The sequence below is a fragment of the Alligator mississippiensis genome, chromosome 1, assembly GCF_030867095.1.
Source record: "Alligator mississippiensis isolate rAllMis1 chromosome 1, rAllMis1, whole genome shotgun sequence".
Classification (NCBI taxonomy): domain Eukaryota; kingdom Metazoa; phylum Chordata; order Crocodylia; family Alligatoridae; genus Alligator; species Alligator mississippiensis.
In genome coordinates, this window is record NC_081824.1 from 54298668 (window position 1) to 54315567 (window position 16900).

The 16900-nt window shown below is 39.9% G+C and overlaps 1 protein-coding gene across 12 annotated transcripts in view; it reads left to right on the forward strand.

Annotated features, from left to right (window-relative positions):
- PHF3 (PHD finger protein 3) overlaps positions 1 to 16900 on the forward strand; it is a 93699-nt gene that overhangs the window by 57832 nt on the left and 18967 nt on the right. For 11 of the 12 annotated variants that reach the window (XM_006272959.4, XM_014594449.3, XM_059730740.1 and 8 more), the window contains 5 exons: positions 4787 to 5114; positions 6462 to 6648; positions 8270 to 8423; positions 8523 to 8679; positions 10004 to 10120. In XM_006272959.4, coding sequence (XP_006273021.2) covers positions 4787 to 5114; positions 6462 to 6648; positions 8270 to 8423; positions 8523 to 8679; positions 10004 to 10120 — 943 coding nt within the window. Of the gene's footprint in view, positions 1 to 667; positions 4671 to 4786; positions 5115 to 6461; positions 6649 to 8269; positions 8424 to 8522; positions 8680 to 10003; positions 10121 to 16900 lie in introns of those variants that run through there. The other variant, XM_059730756.1, reaches the window with a different exon arrangement.

Sequence of the window (16900 nt, forward strand, 5' to 3'; positions counted from 1 at the left end):
TTGTTATGGTTGTTATGGATGTTTGATCTGATGAATTTATAGAACTCAGCTTATGTCTTGTGCTTTATTAATATGCATAGCCTTTAAATTAATACAGTATTTTTAAGAGAAAAATGTTGATTTGCTGATGCATTATTTTCAGACTCATTTCCTAGTAATTGACAGCCAACCAGCAATCTGCTTCAGTTTGCATACATTCTGTTTGTTATGATTAGAAATAGAAAAGATGCAACATGAACATTCATTTTGAAGATGAATCATCTATACATAAGACTGTTCTTTCCATAAATGAATGTGTATGCCAAGAGATTTTTTTTTTTTTAAATGCTAATCATAAAGTAATTTTGAAGGTTTTTGTTGCTTTAAATTGTTGCATCATCCTGGTGTGGGGAAGTAATCAGGAAAGATGACTTTTCTTTGCACTCAAAATTCCGTTTGACCTGTAGGAAAAGTCTTTCAGAGAAATGCATAATTACTATATAACATCAACTGTTAACTGTTGTATGATGATTCTTGTAGATAACTGCATTTTTATGTTAAAATACTGAGCAGTTTAACCACCTATGTTGTGTTGGTATAATTAATATTTTGAAACATGTTTTTCTTTCTCTTTCAGCTTTACATCTTCCAATCCAGCCTTACAACATGGGTAAAATCAAGTTCTTCAAACTGTGAAACAACCTACAGTAAACATTTTGGTGTTAATAGTCCAGGATATCAGAACCTCTTCAATCACAGGACTGTGACAGCTGTGCAAGAAGACATCCTTAATCTTACAAGCCATGCCACAATCTTCCTTGATCCCCTCCTTTTTAATTCTGAGCGTTACCTTTCTTCACTGTTATCAAACTGTATCTCCTCTAACCTATACCTGTTTGAAGATGAACATCTGAAGCGTGGATAAAGATTATAAAAAAGTCCTACAGAAAATCAAATCATTTCTGTTTCTAATTCCCAAATAGGGTCCTTTGCTCTTTCTTCTCCTTCCACCCATCTCATCATTTAAGAAAGAATTTTGTAGTTACCAGAGTTGATTTTTTTTTTTTTTTTTTTAATAGTGGGTGGGGGGAGGACTAGCAGCAACAATCCAAAAAACGTTAAATGACCAACAAATATTATGCCAGATAATAGAGAGCTATAATTTGCCATTAATACAGCATCACTGGTAAAAATCATGAAAATTTTAGGTAGGCAAAGCGCAAATATTTTTACTACCATTTTTTTTTCTTTGAATTAAGAATATAAGATGTGCCATCTTGGCTCAGAGCAGTGGCCATCTAGCTGTGTATCCTGTCTCTGGCAGTGACAGAAGTGAATGCTTTAGAGGAGCGCATGTGAACAGGATATATCTAGAGTGGTTTAGTCCCTGCTCTTTACCCTCCCTGGCATCCACCATCATTGGTTAGAGATGAAAGATTAAACAAGACAGTTGTAACTACACATCTGATATCTGTCTACATTACCATTTCCATTTATTGCTACTATTGATGAAAAACTTCACTGGGGTCACAGTACTTCCTGTTTTAGGCTCAACTTAGTAGTCTTATCTTGTTTTATTGCAAACATAAATGAAGTAAAAGCTGGGCCTATTAACAAAAGTTACCGTTGTGGAATTCATAGTTCATCCAAGGCCATTTAGAGTGAAATCATGTTTGCTACAGGTGTGGGGCATCTATTTTAAGGTATATTCATCCTTAGCTAAGTATTCTGTATGCTCTGCATGTGGATAAAATTCATTATAGCCATATTTAAAATTTAAGAAACTAGAGCTAGAAGCATGATTTTCCTGCAAAAATCACATACCTGGAATATTGGATCATAGTCCACTTATCTTGGAAAAACTACTTAACTGCTTTGCTGTGCTTCCTGGTTGTAAACTATCCTGGTTAGAATCACTTGAAACCTCAAATGTTCCATATAAACTTCAGGTTGTTCAAGTCGTGTTTCTGGTATCGTTCTGTAGAAAAGTCTTTCTGATTAGCAGCTTCCTCAGTATTCATAGGTCTGACAACAGGTATCGTCAATCTTCCACCCAGCTTTACTGCCAGTGTTTCAAGATTTGAGGATAAATTGGCATTTAGAGCGTGGCTCTGCAGAGCAGTGAGATTTAACTCCAGAGTTGAGATGCTTAGCACCATGCACATTTGAGCACTTCCCATTTCTCATAGGAAGGGAGCAATGTTGATCATGCAGGAGTCAGTACTATCCAAATATGAAGAGTTTCTCTGTCTACTCTTGATCAGCTTAATCTTTACCCTTTTAGAAAGTTGTTCAAATGCCTGGTTGTTTTTTATCCTCCTTTTTTCTTTCTCCCCCTACCAGGAAACTTAGCAGCCATTTAGTTGGCTCCCATTAATGAATATCATGATGCATCAAAAATGGGTGTAAAAATAGCCTTTGTTTTAAGTATGCCGAAGATTAAAAATGTGGCTGTTTGCTTTGCATTTCAGCTGTAATAGAAATTTTATGTTTCTGTTTGTATGTTAATAAAAGGGGTTTTACTATCCAGTTTAATTCAGTTCTGGTGTCCCAAAACATGATCACTATTACTGTGCCAGGAGAGCATTTGTAAATAGAACTACCACCTGTAGATCATTACAATTATGAAACAGGTATTAGTACTTTATACTTCTAGCAGGTGCTTGCCCCATTATCTTGAGTTCATGATACTTATTTTCAGGGTATTACATACCATTCAATCTCTCTTTTATCTTGATGCATTCATGAAGATTTTGGTGGAATTGAAAAGTTAATACTCCCATACCTGACTAGCCTTCTTTTCATCTGTCTATTTTGCTGGACTAGGTCTGTGGAAAGAACCATTTAAGAAAATTTGAAAAGAGTTTGTAGCTTTATCAGTGAAACTGCATGTACAAATTTCATTTGTCAGTATGAATAAGAGACAAAAAATGTTTAACTCATCAACAAATCCATTAAAACTGAACAGATTTCTGATGCAATTGATTGGATTGCTTGAGATAGGAAAGTAATCATATGTCAAAGTTTCTCTGAGAGAAATGGGCCAGTCGGAAGTGACTTTTCTCTGAAGTTACTGGATATGATTCTATACCAGTTTCACATGGGCTTTGATGGAGTTTAGTTTTATGTTGGTACAATTTTATGTAGAAAGTAAACATATCTATTGAGTGGCTTCTCCTGGGTCTCAGGCTTCCGGTGCTATACTGTATGTATTTTGTCCTTTTGAGTTTCCTGTAGTTTTTTGCATTGACGGCTCAGAGCCCTCTGGAATGTTTATCTTCAGTTTTCCTAGCGAGTGAGGAAAATATACATTTTCCAAATAATAAGCATGCTATGATAGAAATATTTTGGCAAATAGGTAAGTTGCAGTATAGTTTTGGGAACACAATTGTAAGAGGAAGGCAGGTAGGCAAGTCAAGAATCTGGTCCTTTAGGATCTCACAAAAGGGATCTACAGGATTCTAGTCCTGCATCTATCTTATTAGATCAAATTGGGGTTTGCAAATGAATATATTTAAATTGTTTCTGTGGTACTTGACAAAAATGTTTGAGCCTGTGATCAAAATTGCATTGTTCTACTTTTAAATTGTTTTTTTTTTCTTCTGTATAGTTAATTTCATAAGTATGAATCCACTAATCAAGATCCTCAGCATTAGCCAGTCTAGCTCTTCTGAGGATTTTTTTTGCAAGCACTCTTTCATTCGACAAAATTTAGTCTCGTATTTGTTTGCCAGAGTTTTTAAAAATGAGAAAATTCTAAGAAGGGGAAGAAGATAGCATAAGTAAGGTAATGTACAAATTCTGAAATTCCATCTCAGTTGAATGCAGGTTTTCAAGTAGTCATTCTGTCTTTTGTCTTAAGGCAATAGATTATGAAAAAGAACGTACCACTGAAAAATACCGTGTCCAGAAGAATGTATGTATGTTACTATTTCTCCGTAGCCTAAGGAAAAACTGCTTCTCATATTCTTCAAAAATGGTTCAGTAAAGAATTGAACCTAATGAGTAGAGAATAGAAGAAATTAACAGTTCACAACAGTAAAATAATATGCAAAATCACTATTTTGTTAAGGCCCATAGTCCTTCCCAACATTCCAGAATGGATACTGTTAGATTTAACTCAAATTACTTTCAGTACAGAATGCTGAAAGCGGCTCTATGAAAGGAACAATGTAGATGGTATAAGCAGTTTAAGGATTGAAAAGTGTTCTCTAATCTTAACTGATTTTTTTTCGACGACAAAGTATAACCTTTAGTAATATGGAGGGAGTAAATACCACGTAGGCTAAATCATCCAGACACCGCAATGTAAAGCAACATTCTTGCCCTTTTACAGTTACAACAGAAAAGAGCAGTTTGTTAACTTTTCAGTGAAGTAATAGCCATGTGCTCTAGCTATTTTGAGATGAAATTCTTTTACATTTATAATGGCTTCAGCTATGTATCATGAAATAACATATCTTTCAAATTTTGCATTCACCAGTCTTGAGAGCTTTCTTTTACTTTTCTGCATTTTTCTCTAACCTGCATTAAATTGCAGTGTAGTTGGTATAGAAGTATAGAAATTCACACTGAGGTTCTGATATCCTCTTGGGGTTTTGTGGGCTGAATTGATTTGCACATTGATGATTCTTACCATGTCGTAAGGCTGGAGTAATGGATGTAAAGCTTCAAAGAAAATCATTTGCCAGGTAAGAACAAACAATGTATTTAAGAATTTAAAATAAGTTGGCCATGTTATGTTGAATTTGATGTAAGTTCTATTGAAGATTATGCATTGATTTTACTTTTTTTATTTTGTTTTCAGGTTCATGGTAGGCTGTGGTAGGTGTGATGATTGGTTTCATGGTGATTGTGTTGGGTTGAGTCTTTCCCAAGCGCAACAAATGGGAGATGAAGATAAAGAATATGTGTGTATTAAATGTTGTGCTGAAGAAGACAAGAAACATGATTCTTTTGATCAAAATATGATGGACAGTCAAATGAAATTTGAAACTGCAAGAGAAGATAGAATGATAGAATCTGAGAAGCCTGGGATGTCAAAGCAAACCTTTCCTTGTAATCCAACTTCAGCAAATGAAAAATCTAAGCAGTTGGATGACACAGTGAAGCACAAAGTCAAAATTTTTAGACGGGTATGGGTTACTTAAGAATTGTTAAGCCTATTTTAATTAATTTTTCATTATTTGAAATGTTACTATGTATACTAATGTTTACATTTCAAATACAAAATATTTCGAGGTAAGTATTATAAAAATGCCGTCTCTTACCGTATAACATACATGCATGCACATGCTTAAAAAAACTGCACAAACTGTCTACAGACCCAGAAAACCTTAAATGAAAACGTAACAAGCGTCTTTATAAATGTGGTTGTATAAGTTTTACCGCATCTTTTAGATTTATCCAGAATAATCATTATTTACCTTATCAGCTTTTAGATGAAGAACCAGCTACCTTATTACAAGAGGAGAAAGTTGCAGCATAGTACTGTTTTTTGCAGCTGTTTTATTTTTGTGTTCTTCATATGCTCAAGTTTTCATCTTTTTTTTTTATCCACAAACTATGTAAACAGTCTGGCTTCATTCAATGAGTAGAAGAATTTAAAAGATTCTTTAAGTTGTTTGGACCTTTATTGGTTAACACTCCGACCCTTTTGAGCAGGGTAGGGAGAGTATAGGGATATAATTTAAATCAGTGGGAGTCTCTTGATTTTGACAGGACTAAATACCAAGGCTGTGCAAAGCTTCGGTCGCTGATTAGATTCAGTGGAGATTCGGCAATCGAATCTGAATTGAATCAGGAGACCCCTTAATCATTCTGAATCGAATTGGAACCCTTCGACTCGATTTGGAGAGCTTTGATGATTTGGATGTAGACACAGCTTTAAATGTTTTTTTCCACATACCTCAAGGTGTACTAGGCAGCTCATGTATGCTGAGACGGCGGGGCAGATGGAGCATCCCATGGGAGCGTGGGTCCCCAGTGCGCTCAGTGGCAGACCAGGAAGTGGGCCAGATTTTGGTCCACTTCTGGGTCTGCTGCGTAGTGCGCAGGAGTCCCTCCCCCCCCTGCTCGGCAACTGGTATCTCCTGGGTCTGGGGGGGCAACTAGGGTCCTCCTGCAGCCGATTGCTGAGCCACACCGGGGAGGGGGTGTTCCACCCCGTGCTTGGCAGCGGACCTGGAAGTGGACCAGAAGTTGAATCACTGTCCCCTGAATTGGGCCAAATCCAAATCGAATTCGGCCCGTTTCGCACACTCCTACTAAATATCCACATTTTAAAATTAATTGTTGAATAATGTTTGATAGTGAATTATGACATCTTTTCAGTTACTTTGTAATGGCGTGTTTTATGTCATCTGAATTCTAGACCTGCATTATTTGATATTTTTGTTTTTAAAATAAGTTTTGGGAAAGTTTGCAGCAGTTGTGTGGTTCATTGTCACATTTGTTACCAGGTTAATATGTTTTTGTTTCAGGAATCTGGAGATGGGAAGATTACACCAGAATACAGAGATTCTGATGTTAAAAAAGGGCAACAAACTACTGTTCGTAAAGTAGCGCAGACTGTTATGCTTCCTCGTCGATCCTCTGAAGAAAAAAATGAAAAAATAAACAAAGATTCTCCTAGTGCTTCTTCCTCTAGTGAAAAGTCCACAAAGACAGGTAATAAGACTTTGAGAAATGCTTCAAAGAGCAGTTAGGAATTGTGTGTATTTATAGTGAGCCAGGAAAGTTGTTTTTAAGCATTTCTCAAGTGGTCCGTGGTTCACAGAGAACTGGTTGTTCACTTGGTGCTGCATCATTTGTTTTGTTATCCTTTTAATGTTGCTTAGCAGGCAGTGATGTGTGAGAAATTTTCCTAATATTTTCACACAAACAATTATTGTAGATACAGATACTGTATAAAGGTTTTGTGGTTATGAATAGAGCAGGTGGTTTTCAAAAGAATGGGAAAAGTAGACACAAAAGCAGTCTCTTTATTACATTATCGCCCATATGAGTCAAAGGTTTGAGACTCTGCTCTGTACAGTTCTACAATATAACATAAGCTATTCGTATGTGTTTAGTGATAGCTGTAGGAAATAACTTTTGCCCTTCTCTAATTCTGTGCACATAAAATCTTAACTGACCCTACTTAAAAATGTTTTTTCTACTTTGAGTGATCATCCATGTACACGCCTATGACTGAGTGTCTCGTGCCCTGAGTCTTTCCCAAGAAGGCATCGTAAGCTTCACAAACAAACATTTTTCTGGATTCTAACTGGCTGTCCACCAGACCTGGGCCTCAAAGCAGGGTTTTTGACAGTATGATCAAGATCTGTGAGCTGTAGTTGTCACTTTTTTTTGGTACTGTATATCCTGTTTTTGCCCAGACTTCTTGGTACTGGACATGAAGACAGTCCATCTCCCTGCTTTCAGCCAAAGTCCTCTTCCTCCTCCCTTTTTGCAGGGATCCTCTTCACAAGAACTTGTTTTGAGAAGTGGTCAAGTTTCTGCTGGCTGTGAGAACTATAGAGAAAGTTCCTTAGAACTTCCTTCTCCACAGCTTCGACAGCAACAATTTTCCAAAGCAGAAAGGGGGGTTAGAATCCCATCATGGACTTTAGAAAATAACATATGCATTTTCAAGCTCAAATTCAAGATGGGGACCCAGCAGTCATTTAATTATCACTCTGCTGGGGGACTGGCTCCTGTCTGTCAGGATGCAGATTACTTATGTAGGATTAAACATAGAAATAAGGTTTGCTTACAATGCTACCTATGTTTTACTATACAGAGGAACCACTCTCTTTTGGTCCCAAGGATATTCACCAGTGTCTTACTGGTGGTGCTGTTCACCTGAGAAAGATAGGAGTCATAGCTTACTTCTATCTGGAATGAATACCCAAAAGTCAGGAGGGGGCCTTACTGCTTTTTTACTGCTTGATGGTCATAATGTTTTCATACCTTCACAGAATTAGTGATTATTTTAAATATCTCAAGTTATTTTAAAGATCTAAAAAACTTGCTGTTCATCATGCAGTTAGTGTTCAGAGAGATAAGATCTAAATGTTGTTGTTTAAAAAAAAAGAAAAATCTTTTCCTCAATTTTTATTTATTTTTGTTAATAAAATTGTTAAGAATTAAGTCTTAAAAAATAAAATTGATTTTTCTTGTTCCAGATCACCCTTTTTGTTTGTTTGCTTGTTTGTTTGTATTAAAATTGCGTACCTTAAAAAATTCAAATTCAGGCTATTGTAAAAACATCTTTTAAACTTGTATTCGTCCATATGTTTTGTTTTAGGTGTTCATGAGAAACAAGAAGTCAAGAAAAAGAAAACTGAGAAAGGGGGGCTGTCTAGTAATACAAATGTACCATCTGTGCCAGCTTCCAAACCTTCTGCTGATCAGATACGACAAAGTGTCAGACAGTCTCTGAAAGAAATTCTGATGAAAAGGTATACATGTGTTACTAAATGAACCACATAGTTTTGTTGTTATGTGTGTGCTTGTGTGTGTGTAAATATTTACTTAAACATATTCAATACATTTTTCAGACTTTCAGACTCTAGTTTGAAGATTACTGAGGAAAGAGCAGCAAAAGTTGCCATAAGGATTGAAAAAGAACTGTTTTCCTTTTTTCGGGATACTGATTCTAAGTATAAGAACAAATACAGAAGTTTGATGTTCAACCTAAAAGATCCTAAAAATAACGTATGTGCTCTTCATCTGTAGTTTTTTATGTGTAAAAGACATTACTGTAGCTAGTTAGTAATTGGTCATAGAAATGGAGGGGTATATATTTGTGTATGTGTATTTTCTATATAATAATTCTTATTTTTTCTTATGCAGCTTGGCCTCTACTTTCTTTTCTTTTTTCTTATTCTTTCAAAACTATTTTATTCTTTTCTTTACCACCTAACCTGATTTTCATACCTGTTTTCCTTTTATAGCTATCACATTTGTCTCCAGTGCCATTTCTCTCTGTTCCTTGTCCTCATTACCTTCTTTGTGTTGTCCAGCCTCCTGCGGTCAGCTTCTCTTCTTTCACTGTTTTTCTTTACTACCAGTCATTGCTTTTTCCCTTCAGTTCAACCTTTCACCTTTCTTAGATTTGGTTTTCTCGAAGAGCTTGCCCTGTCATTTCACCCTTACTTCATTCATTTCTGAATGATCAGTCCTCTGATTGGCCACTGTAAGAGTGATATAACTTCTTTTTGTGGTGGCACTCCATCAGGCTTGCATTCCTGCAGCCCACCATTTTACCAGCATATTCATGGTCCTCAAGTTTAGCTTTTTAATTTACTCATACCTAAAACTTCATCCTTCCCTCTGAACAGAATTTCTTGTTTTCAAGCCTCCCCTGTAGTGGTACCTACTTTTGGGGGGAAATAAATCACTGAAAGTTCTGTGCTAGTGATTTGGGTAGTTATGACTATAATCTGAGGTTACTGTCTGGTTGGTTGTACAGTAAACCTAATTGTTTCCTCTAAAGTAGAAATAAGCTGGTGTCTCCTGCCCATTTCAGGCTACTGCCTTAGAAGCTGACATGTCTATTTTTTTTATTTTTAGTTAAATTGATATGAAAGCAGAATATACTTTTCTATCCAGCCACCTTCCACTGAGGACTGTAGAGATTTTGCTATATTCTTACTTTTTTAGAGATTTTAAATATACCAGAATCTGTGCTGAATTGACCATTAGGTTATTTTCTCCTTAAATGTTAAATGTGGATTATTTTCAGTTACATTATTTAGAATGACTTAATTCAGTTTTTCTCCTGTTCTTTTTGAGTTTTCTCTAGTTATGGTTTTTGAGGTATGGAATTGCTGTAAAATAATTTGTATACCCAGTTTGTGTGTTTATATTTATGTGCACACATTTAAAAATGGTTTTTAATATCTGCACAATACAGGTTTTATGTGGAGAATGTATTCTCAAAGTGTGTTTCATAATTCTAGTTGCCTTAGTTCACTAATTATTGGATTGTTATTAGGAACTAATTTTGTTTTTAAGCAGTAGTTGACCTTTTTCACAGATATTATTTAAGAGAGTACTGAAAGGAGAGGTTACCCCTGATCACCTCATAAGAATGAGCCCAGAAGAACTGGCTTCTAAAGAGCTAGCTGCTTGGAGACAAAGAGAAAACAGACACGTAAGACTTTTCATCTGTGATTATTTAGTGAGAAGCATAATGATCTTTGAAATTTCATTTTGTTTTAAATATATTTATACATTTTGGGAAAGTCGGAATGTTCATGTGACAAAAATTGAACAAGTAAGTCTTGATTGGCTTTGGAAATCCTTCTGCCAGGACCTGACAGGGACCAAAGAGGGATCTGTAATGACTAGTACATTCAAAAGTATATTTGATAAGAGGAGGAGCAGCTGGATTCTGGGATCAGGACAAGATATTTTTTGGCAAGAACTAATTAAAATAGGTGAAACTTTTATTTTTATTATTTATTTATTTTACTCTTCTAGCAAGCTACTCCTGGTGTTCCCACAAGGCTTAGTCCTACCTTGTGAGAAATACAGATAAGTGTTTGGAAAAAAAGATGAATTGGTGACCAGTATTTACTGAGTTGTGTTAATGAACTAAGAGGCCAGTTCCCTTCTACATTTGCCTTTAGCCCCTCCCCTTCTGCTATGTCCCAGCACTGATGTCTCCCTCCACTTTTTTATTTTCAAAAAGCATGACACTGAAGTCTCCAGGACTCTTCCATGTTTTTTAAAAACTAATGTGAGATCCTGGTGTCTGGGATGTTTGGTTGATACCTGACAGTTATCAGAGCAGTGTATAGTTAAAAAGTGTAAAGTAGGAGCTGAAAATGTGCTTTGTAGTCTAAGAAAATTATCTGAGATAAAAACAATTTTTCAAGAAAAATACAGGAGACTTCCTGGAATATTTAATTAAACATTTATTAATCTTAAAATAGAGACCCTGCTTAACCTTTCTGCATCTTACATGGTGTATTCAGAATTTGAACGAGCAAGTGAGACAGCCATATTTTGTATGGAAGATATCTTTTTGTTTTTGTAATTTCTGAACTATGAGTTTGAGACTGTTCTCAAACTTTGTCCAATGTATACCAACCTGAACATTTACTTAGATATAAATTCTGCCAAGTACTTTTTGACAGTTTGTAGTTGTCGTGAAAAGGTAGCTTAGAGAAATGAACAATTAGATTTCAATGCAATGTAATGCTCACTGGAAATATAAATCATCACCAAGTTTCAGCATTAAATATTATCTTTCAAATGCTTTTCCATTCTCATTGTGTGTTTGCCAAGATCAAACAGGTTACAATGACCAAAGGAGTTGTGTTCCTCATATGATAGTACTGGATCTGCATCTGATGGGTGTCAGAAGTGCCTGTATTGCCTACCAGTGTCTTACGTTTCTACGAAATACTTTATTTACAAATCTTTTGTCTCCTAGTAAAAAGTGTGACAAACTCCAAATGTGTCTCCAGGAGACTGATTTCTGATCCTGGAATTCTGAATTCCATTGGCTGCTGAGCTTTTCTTGTTTGTAGCCTCCAGTCCTGGAGAAGGCCTTGGTAGAGCACAGAACCAGGGCTGATTCATATGGTGGAGGTTTCCATCTTGAGTTCAGTGAAAAGGCACACTTCCTCATCTCTTTGACCTTCTGAGGTTCATGGCCTAGTGTATGCCATGAAAGCTCAGCAGTGTCTTGATACCAAGGCCTTGGGACTGACGTCCATGGAGATTGCTCTACTAGTGCACAGAACAGGAACCAAGAACCTGACACACTTCTCGGCTTCTTTTCCATTCCTCCAGTACAACTTTGGTTCCAGCACTTCCATGCATATGTGGGGAGCCATAACCTCCTTTGGTCATTCTCACCTGTTTGAGAGATTCGGTGTTCACCCAAGATCTGACACTTTTCAGTGTACCTTGTGAGTTGACAGTGTACATATAACTGCCTCCTCAAGAACTGCACCATCAAACCCTTGCTGTACTTACGATATATCGATGACATCTTCATCATTTGGAGTGAGAACCAGGAATCTCTAATTGAGTTCCACCAGAAATTCAACAGTCGCCATCCCTCCATCCGACTTTCTTTAGAATACTCCAGCACCAACATCCCCTTTTTAGACACAATGATCAGTATCCAGAAGGGTAAAATACAGACCACAGTATACAAGAAACCCACAGACCACACACATATCTGCACAAAACCAGCAATCACCCGAAACATACCAAAAAAGCTGTGATATACAGCCAAGCCCTCAGATACCACCGCATCTGTACTGAAGAGAGCACCCGGGATCGCCACCTCACCAATCTTAAAAAGGCTTTCACCCAGCAAGGACACTCCTCCAGAGAGGTAGATCGCACGTTTGAAAGAGCCACCTGGATACCACGTGAAGAACTGCTGCAGTACAGAAGAAAAACACCCACAAATCGCACACCGCTGGTTATGACCTATCACCCATCCCTTGAACCTATACGGAAAATCCTCAAAAAATTGCAACCCATATTAGAAAAAGACCCTATTCTTAAAAAAAATCTTCCCAGAGCTACCCATCCTAGCCTTCAGACAAGCACCGAACCTCGCCAACCTCATCACAAGAAGCAAACTTCCTCAGCCCCAGAACACACCAAAAGGATCCAGACCGTGCCATGACAAGAAATGCAAAACCTGCCCCCACATCTCCACCACCTCCACTATTACTACACCCCACAACAGAGCCATCAGCATCCCAGGATCTTACAGCTGCACCTCCAGGAATGTAGTATACCTCATCCAATGCACCAAATGCCCTGATGGAAGATATGTAGGAGAGACCAGACAACAACTGCGCACCAGAATGAACGCACACCGGAAATCCATCAAAGACAGAAACACCCAATTACCGGTGGGGGCACATTTCTCACAGGAGGGCCACTCTCTCTCCAATCTCTCAGTCCTGATCCTCAAGGGAAATTTACACAACACATCCCAGAGACGAGCCTATGAGCTCCATTTCATCAACCTGCTGGATACTAGAGATCAGGGACTAAACATAGACATTGGGTTTTTGATACATTACAATCTGTCTGACAACTGACTCCCCAGCCCAGCCCAGCCCCGGGCTTGTTTACTTTGCATTCCATCCAGGAAGAGCACGCAGCAACTGCTGCAGCGTCCTTAGCCTGACGAAGGGTTTTTGAACCCGAAAGCTTGCTTAATAACTATTCTCCAACCATTTGGGTTGGTCTAATAAAAGATATCAAATTCACCCAAGGAACCTTGTCTGCCTATATCCTTAGACGAACACGGCTACAGCCTAAACCCCTATAACTGCCTCCAGTACTTTCCTTGCCTCCTCGGAGGTTGTATTCAGATTTGTTTGACTTGTACCCATTGATTCCATTCAGAGTTGTGTCCCTGGCTCTTAGTCCATTGATAACGCCTGTGGTGATGGATGGCAATACTCTTCCTTTAATCCTAAAAGGTGGTACCTTCTTGCTTGGGCCTTACCAGAGTTTTCCTCAAATGAGGCACTGTGTTGAGGCCTTTTTCAGTAGTCCCAGGGATCTTTTGTGTCACTCCTGATTTGTTTTTTCTGGCCTTGGGCCTCTCAGCCACCACCTAACTTTAGGAACAAATCTTACTGCCTAACCTCTTAATTTTTCTGCCTCCTACTTCACACTCTTTCCCAAGTCAACCCACTTTTTTCCCTTCGGCTGACTGCCGGCATCTGTTCCAGGATAAGAGATCTAGTCGAGATTAACAGCTTTTCCTTTTCCTTTCCAGATGAGACTGTTCATCCCCTGCCACCTTGGGGCATTTTCAAAAGAGAAAGCAGGTTTTGACTGAGGTCTCCTTTTCTAAGTCCCCTTTGGTGACCTGACTTCTCATAGATTTCATAGACGTTAGGGCTGGAAGGGATCACAAAGATCATCAAGTCCAGCCCCCCACCCCAGGGGTAGGAAGTCAGATAGAGTCAAAGGATCCCAGCAAGATAAGCATCCAAGCATTTCTTGAATGAGTCCACAGTAGGTGCTTGCACCACTTCTGGAGGAAGTCTATTCCAGGTCTTGGGGGCTTGAACAGTAAAGACATTTTTTGTTAAGTTCAGTCTAAAACAGTCTTGAAGGAATTTCTGATCGTTGGTCCTTGTTTTTCCTTGGGGTGCTCTGGTGAACAGGCGTTCTCCCAGATCCTGATGTACACCTCTTATGTACTTATAAGCAGCAACCAGGTTCCCCCTGAGCCTGTGCTTTTTCCAGGCTGAAGAGTCCCACGGCTCTCAGCCTCTCTTCATAAGGCCTATTCTTTTGCCCTCTGATCACACATGTGGCTCTCCTCTTGACTCTCTGAAGCTTCTCGACATCCTTCTTGAATTGTGGAGCCCAGAATTGGATGCAGTACTCCAGCTGCGGCCTCACCAAGGCTGAGTACAGCGGGAGGATGACATCCTGAGATTTACTTGCAAAGCATCTATGGATGCAAGCCAGAATTCTGTTTGCTTTACCAGCTGCGACATCGCATTGGTGGCTCATGTTCAACTTGTGGTCAATCATGACCCCCAAGTCTCTTTCAGCTGTGGTGCTAGCCAGTGTAGCACTGCCGAGCCTATAAGTATGCTGCGGGTTTTTTTTCCTGAGGTGGAGTACCTTACATTTATCGGGGTTGAACATCATCAGGTTTGTATCCGCCCACTTACTAAGTTTATCCAAGTCAGCCTGGATCACTAGCCTGTCCTCAGGTGTGGACGCTGAGGCCCAAAGTTTAGTGTCATCAGTGAACTTAGCCAGTGTGCTTCTGACACCAATGTTCATATCGTTGATAAAGATGTTAAAGAGAACTGGTCCAAGGACAGAGCTTCGGGGGACACCAGTGGTCATAAAACGCTCCTCTGTCTGGTGCCCCAGAGACCCCAAAGTGGAGCAAACCTTGCAAGAGGAGGTGGCCATGCTCCCGGTCCCAGAAGCCTGGAAACGTGCCAGGCAACCCCCCGCAGCCAAGAGCCAGGGACTCCATCTGTGTGGAGACTGGAACCATGGGCTCCGTCTGGGTGGAAGCCTCTGAGGTGCCAGAGGGGGAGGCTGCAGACCCCAAGGGGACCCTTTGGGTGCAGTGTGTGCCCATCTGCATCGTGCCGCTGGTAGGCCATCTACTGATAGGACTAGCTTCCCTAGGGTGCACTGGCAGGGCCTTGGGCCCTCCTGCTCACCCTTCTGTGTGAACTCCCGTGCTAACTTGCATGCTGGGCAGACAAGCGCACCTGTTTGTGTGGCCTGTTCATGAGGTTTCGGTCACGTGGCTCCCTGGGGGCTGGGCCAAGTAAGAGCCAGGAGAGCGGGGGCAGGCTTCTCCCTCCTCGGCTCCAACGCAGCTGCCCTGCAGCTGTCTGGGTTGGGGTCCCTCCCTCCCTGCCGTGGGCCCCACCTACCTCTGCCTGCACTGTGGGTCTGGGTCGGGGTCCCACTGTGGGGTCCTGGGGGTTCCTGGGCTCAACAGGAGCACAATGGGCTTCTGCCCATGCGTCTCTCACTGAAGATGGGGACAAATTGTGGTTTTGCTGTCGGCGGGCCCTCACCATACATAGCGTGGGTGAGCTGCACTCCCTTCTCTTCAGTCTTTGTCATCCCCGTTCTGACAATTTTCTCCCTTTTTTTGAGCAGCATTTTAGATTAGCGAATGTTATGTCTTATTGTGACTGATTATATCATCCGCTCCAGCTCACTATCCATACCAAATCCTCTTTCCCTGTTCCTTTGAGAGACTATTCTCATGAGCAGTTCTTTTCATGGAAGCTGATCACTGTGTGGTTGTGCAAAGATTCAAGGAGACACATATTAACTTATGAAGAGCCGCACGTAGCTCTGGGGCCACAGGTTGGCCACCCCTGCTCTAGGGGCACTAGAGGAAGTGTTTTACATGGTAGGGAAAGGTTTCTAAATCAGTTATTTCCTGGCTCTTAAAAGGAAAGGGGAATGATGACCCATCTTTGATGAAAGAAAGCTCAAAATCTTCCTTTGCAAGCTGAAGTTCAGGGATATAACATTAGCTACCATTGTACTATCTCTGCACTGTGGGAACTAGTGTACATCTCTTGATTTTTAGGATTCTTACTTTTTATTGCTATCCATGAGGCCCCCTCTTATCCCAGGACTCTTCTCATATGGCAGTTCTAAAGTTCTTCTTTACTAGGGTCTCTCTTGTAAGATCTAAACCTAATGCTCATGTCCCTGGCATAGTCAATTTTCATGTCTCTGGCAGCCAGTTCCCTCATCTTCTCCTACCTAAGTAAGATGTATGGGTGAAATTCCGCTTCCCCCTCCTGTAGTATTTTAACTGACCAACTGAGAGTTGAATGAGACTTATCAGGTTGTCACTTAATTCACTCTTTCAGACAAAGCAAGCACCTGTTTTTTCCCCCAGTTTCACTCCAGAGTCAAAGCATCTTTATGCTTGGTTGATGTGATGTTTCTATATGCATAGGACTAAACCTTTCAGAAAGCATCCTGCCTATTGTCTCTAACTAAGAAAGCTTTTCAGCCCAAAGACAGCATATGGCTATTCAGTGGGTTTCTTGTGGAAGGGAATGGGCTACTCTGCAAGAAAGTCCTTCCTATTCCCATCATGAAGATCTCTTCTTCCTTACTAACTTGAATGGATTCATGCTTCTTGGGTGTTGAGGAGAGGGAGAGAGGCAAAGCACTGGCTCCCCTTGCCACTGACAGGTCTGGATCACCCATAGTCTGTACAGAAGTGGGGAACATTCCCCCAGGCTGGAACCAGTCCTAGGCATCTGCCTCCTACTCAGATCAGACCGGGAATTAATCTGTGCACGGGCAGGGAGCATTTTCTGTAGCTGGAGCAGTCTCACAGTAGGATGGGTCCAGCTATGCTGCCACTGTTGCAGCTGCTACCTTCTGCCCTGTCCATCCCTTCCAAGTGACCTGGAGGAGA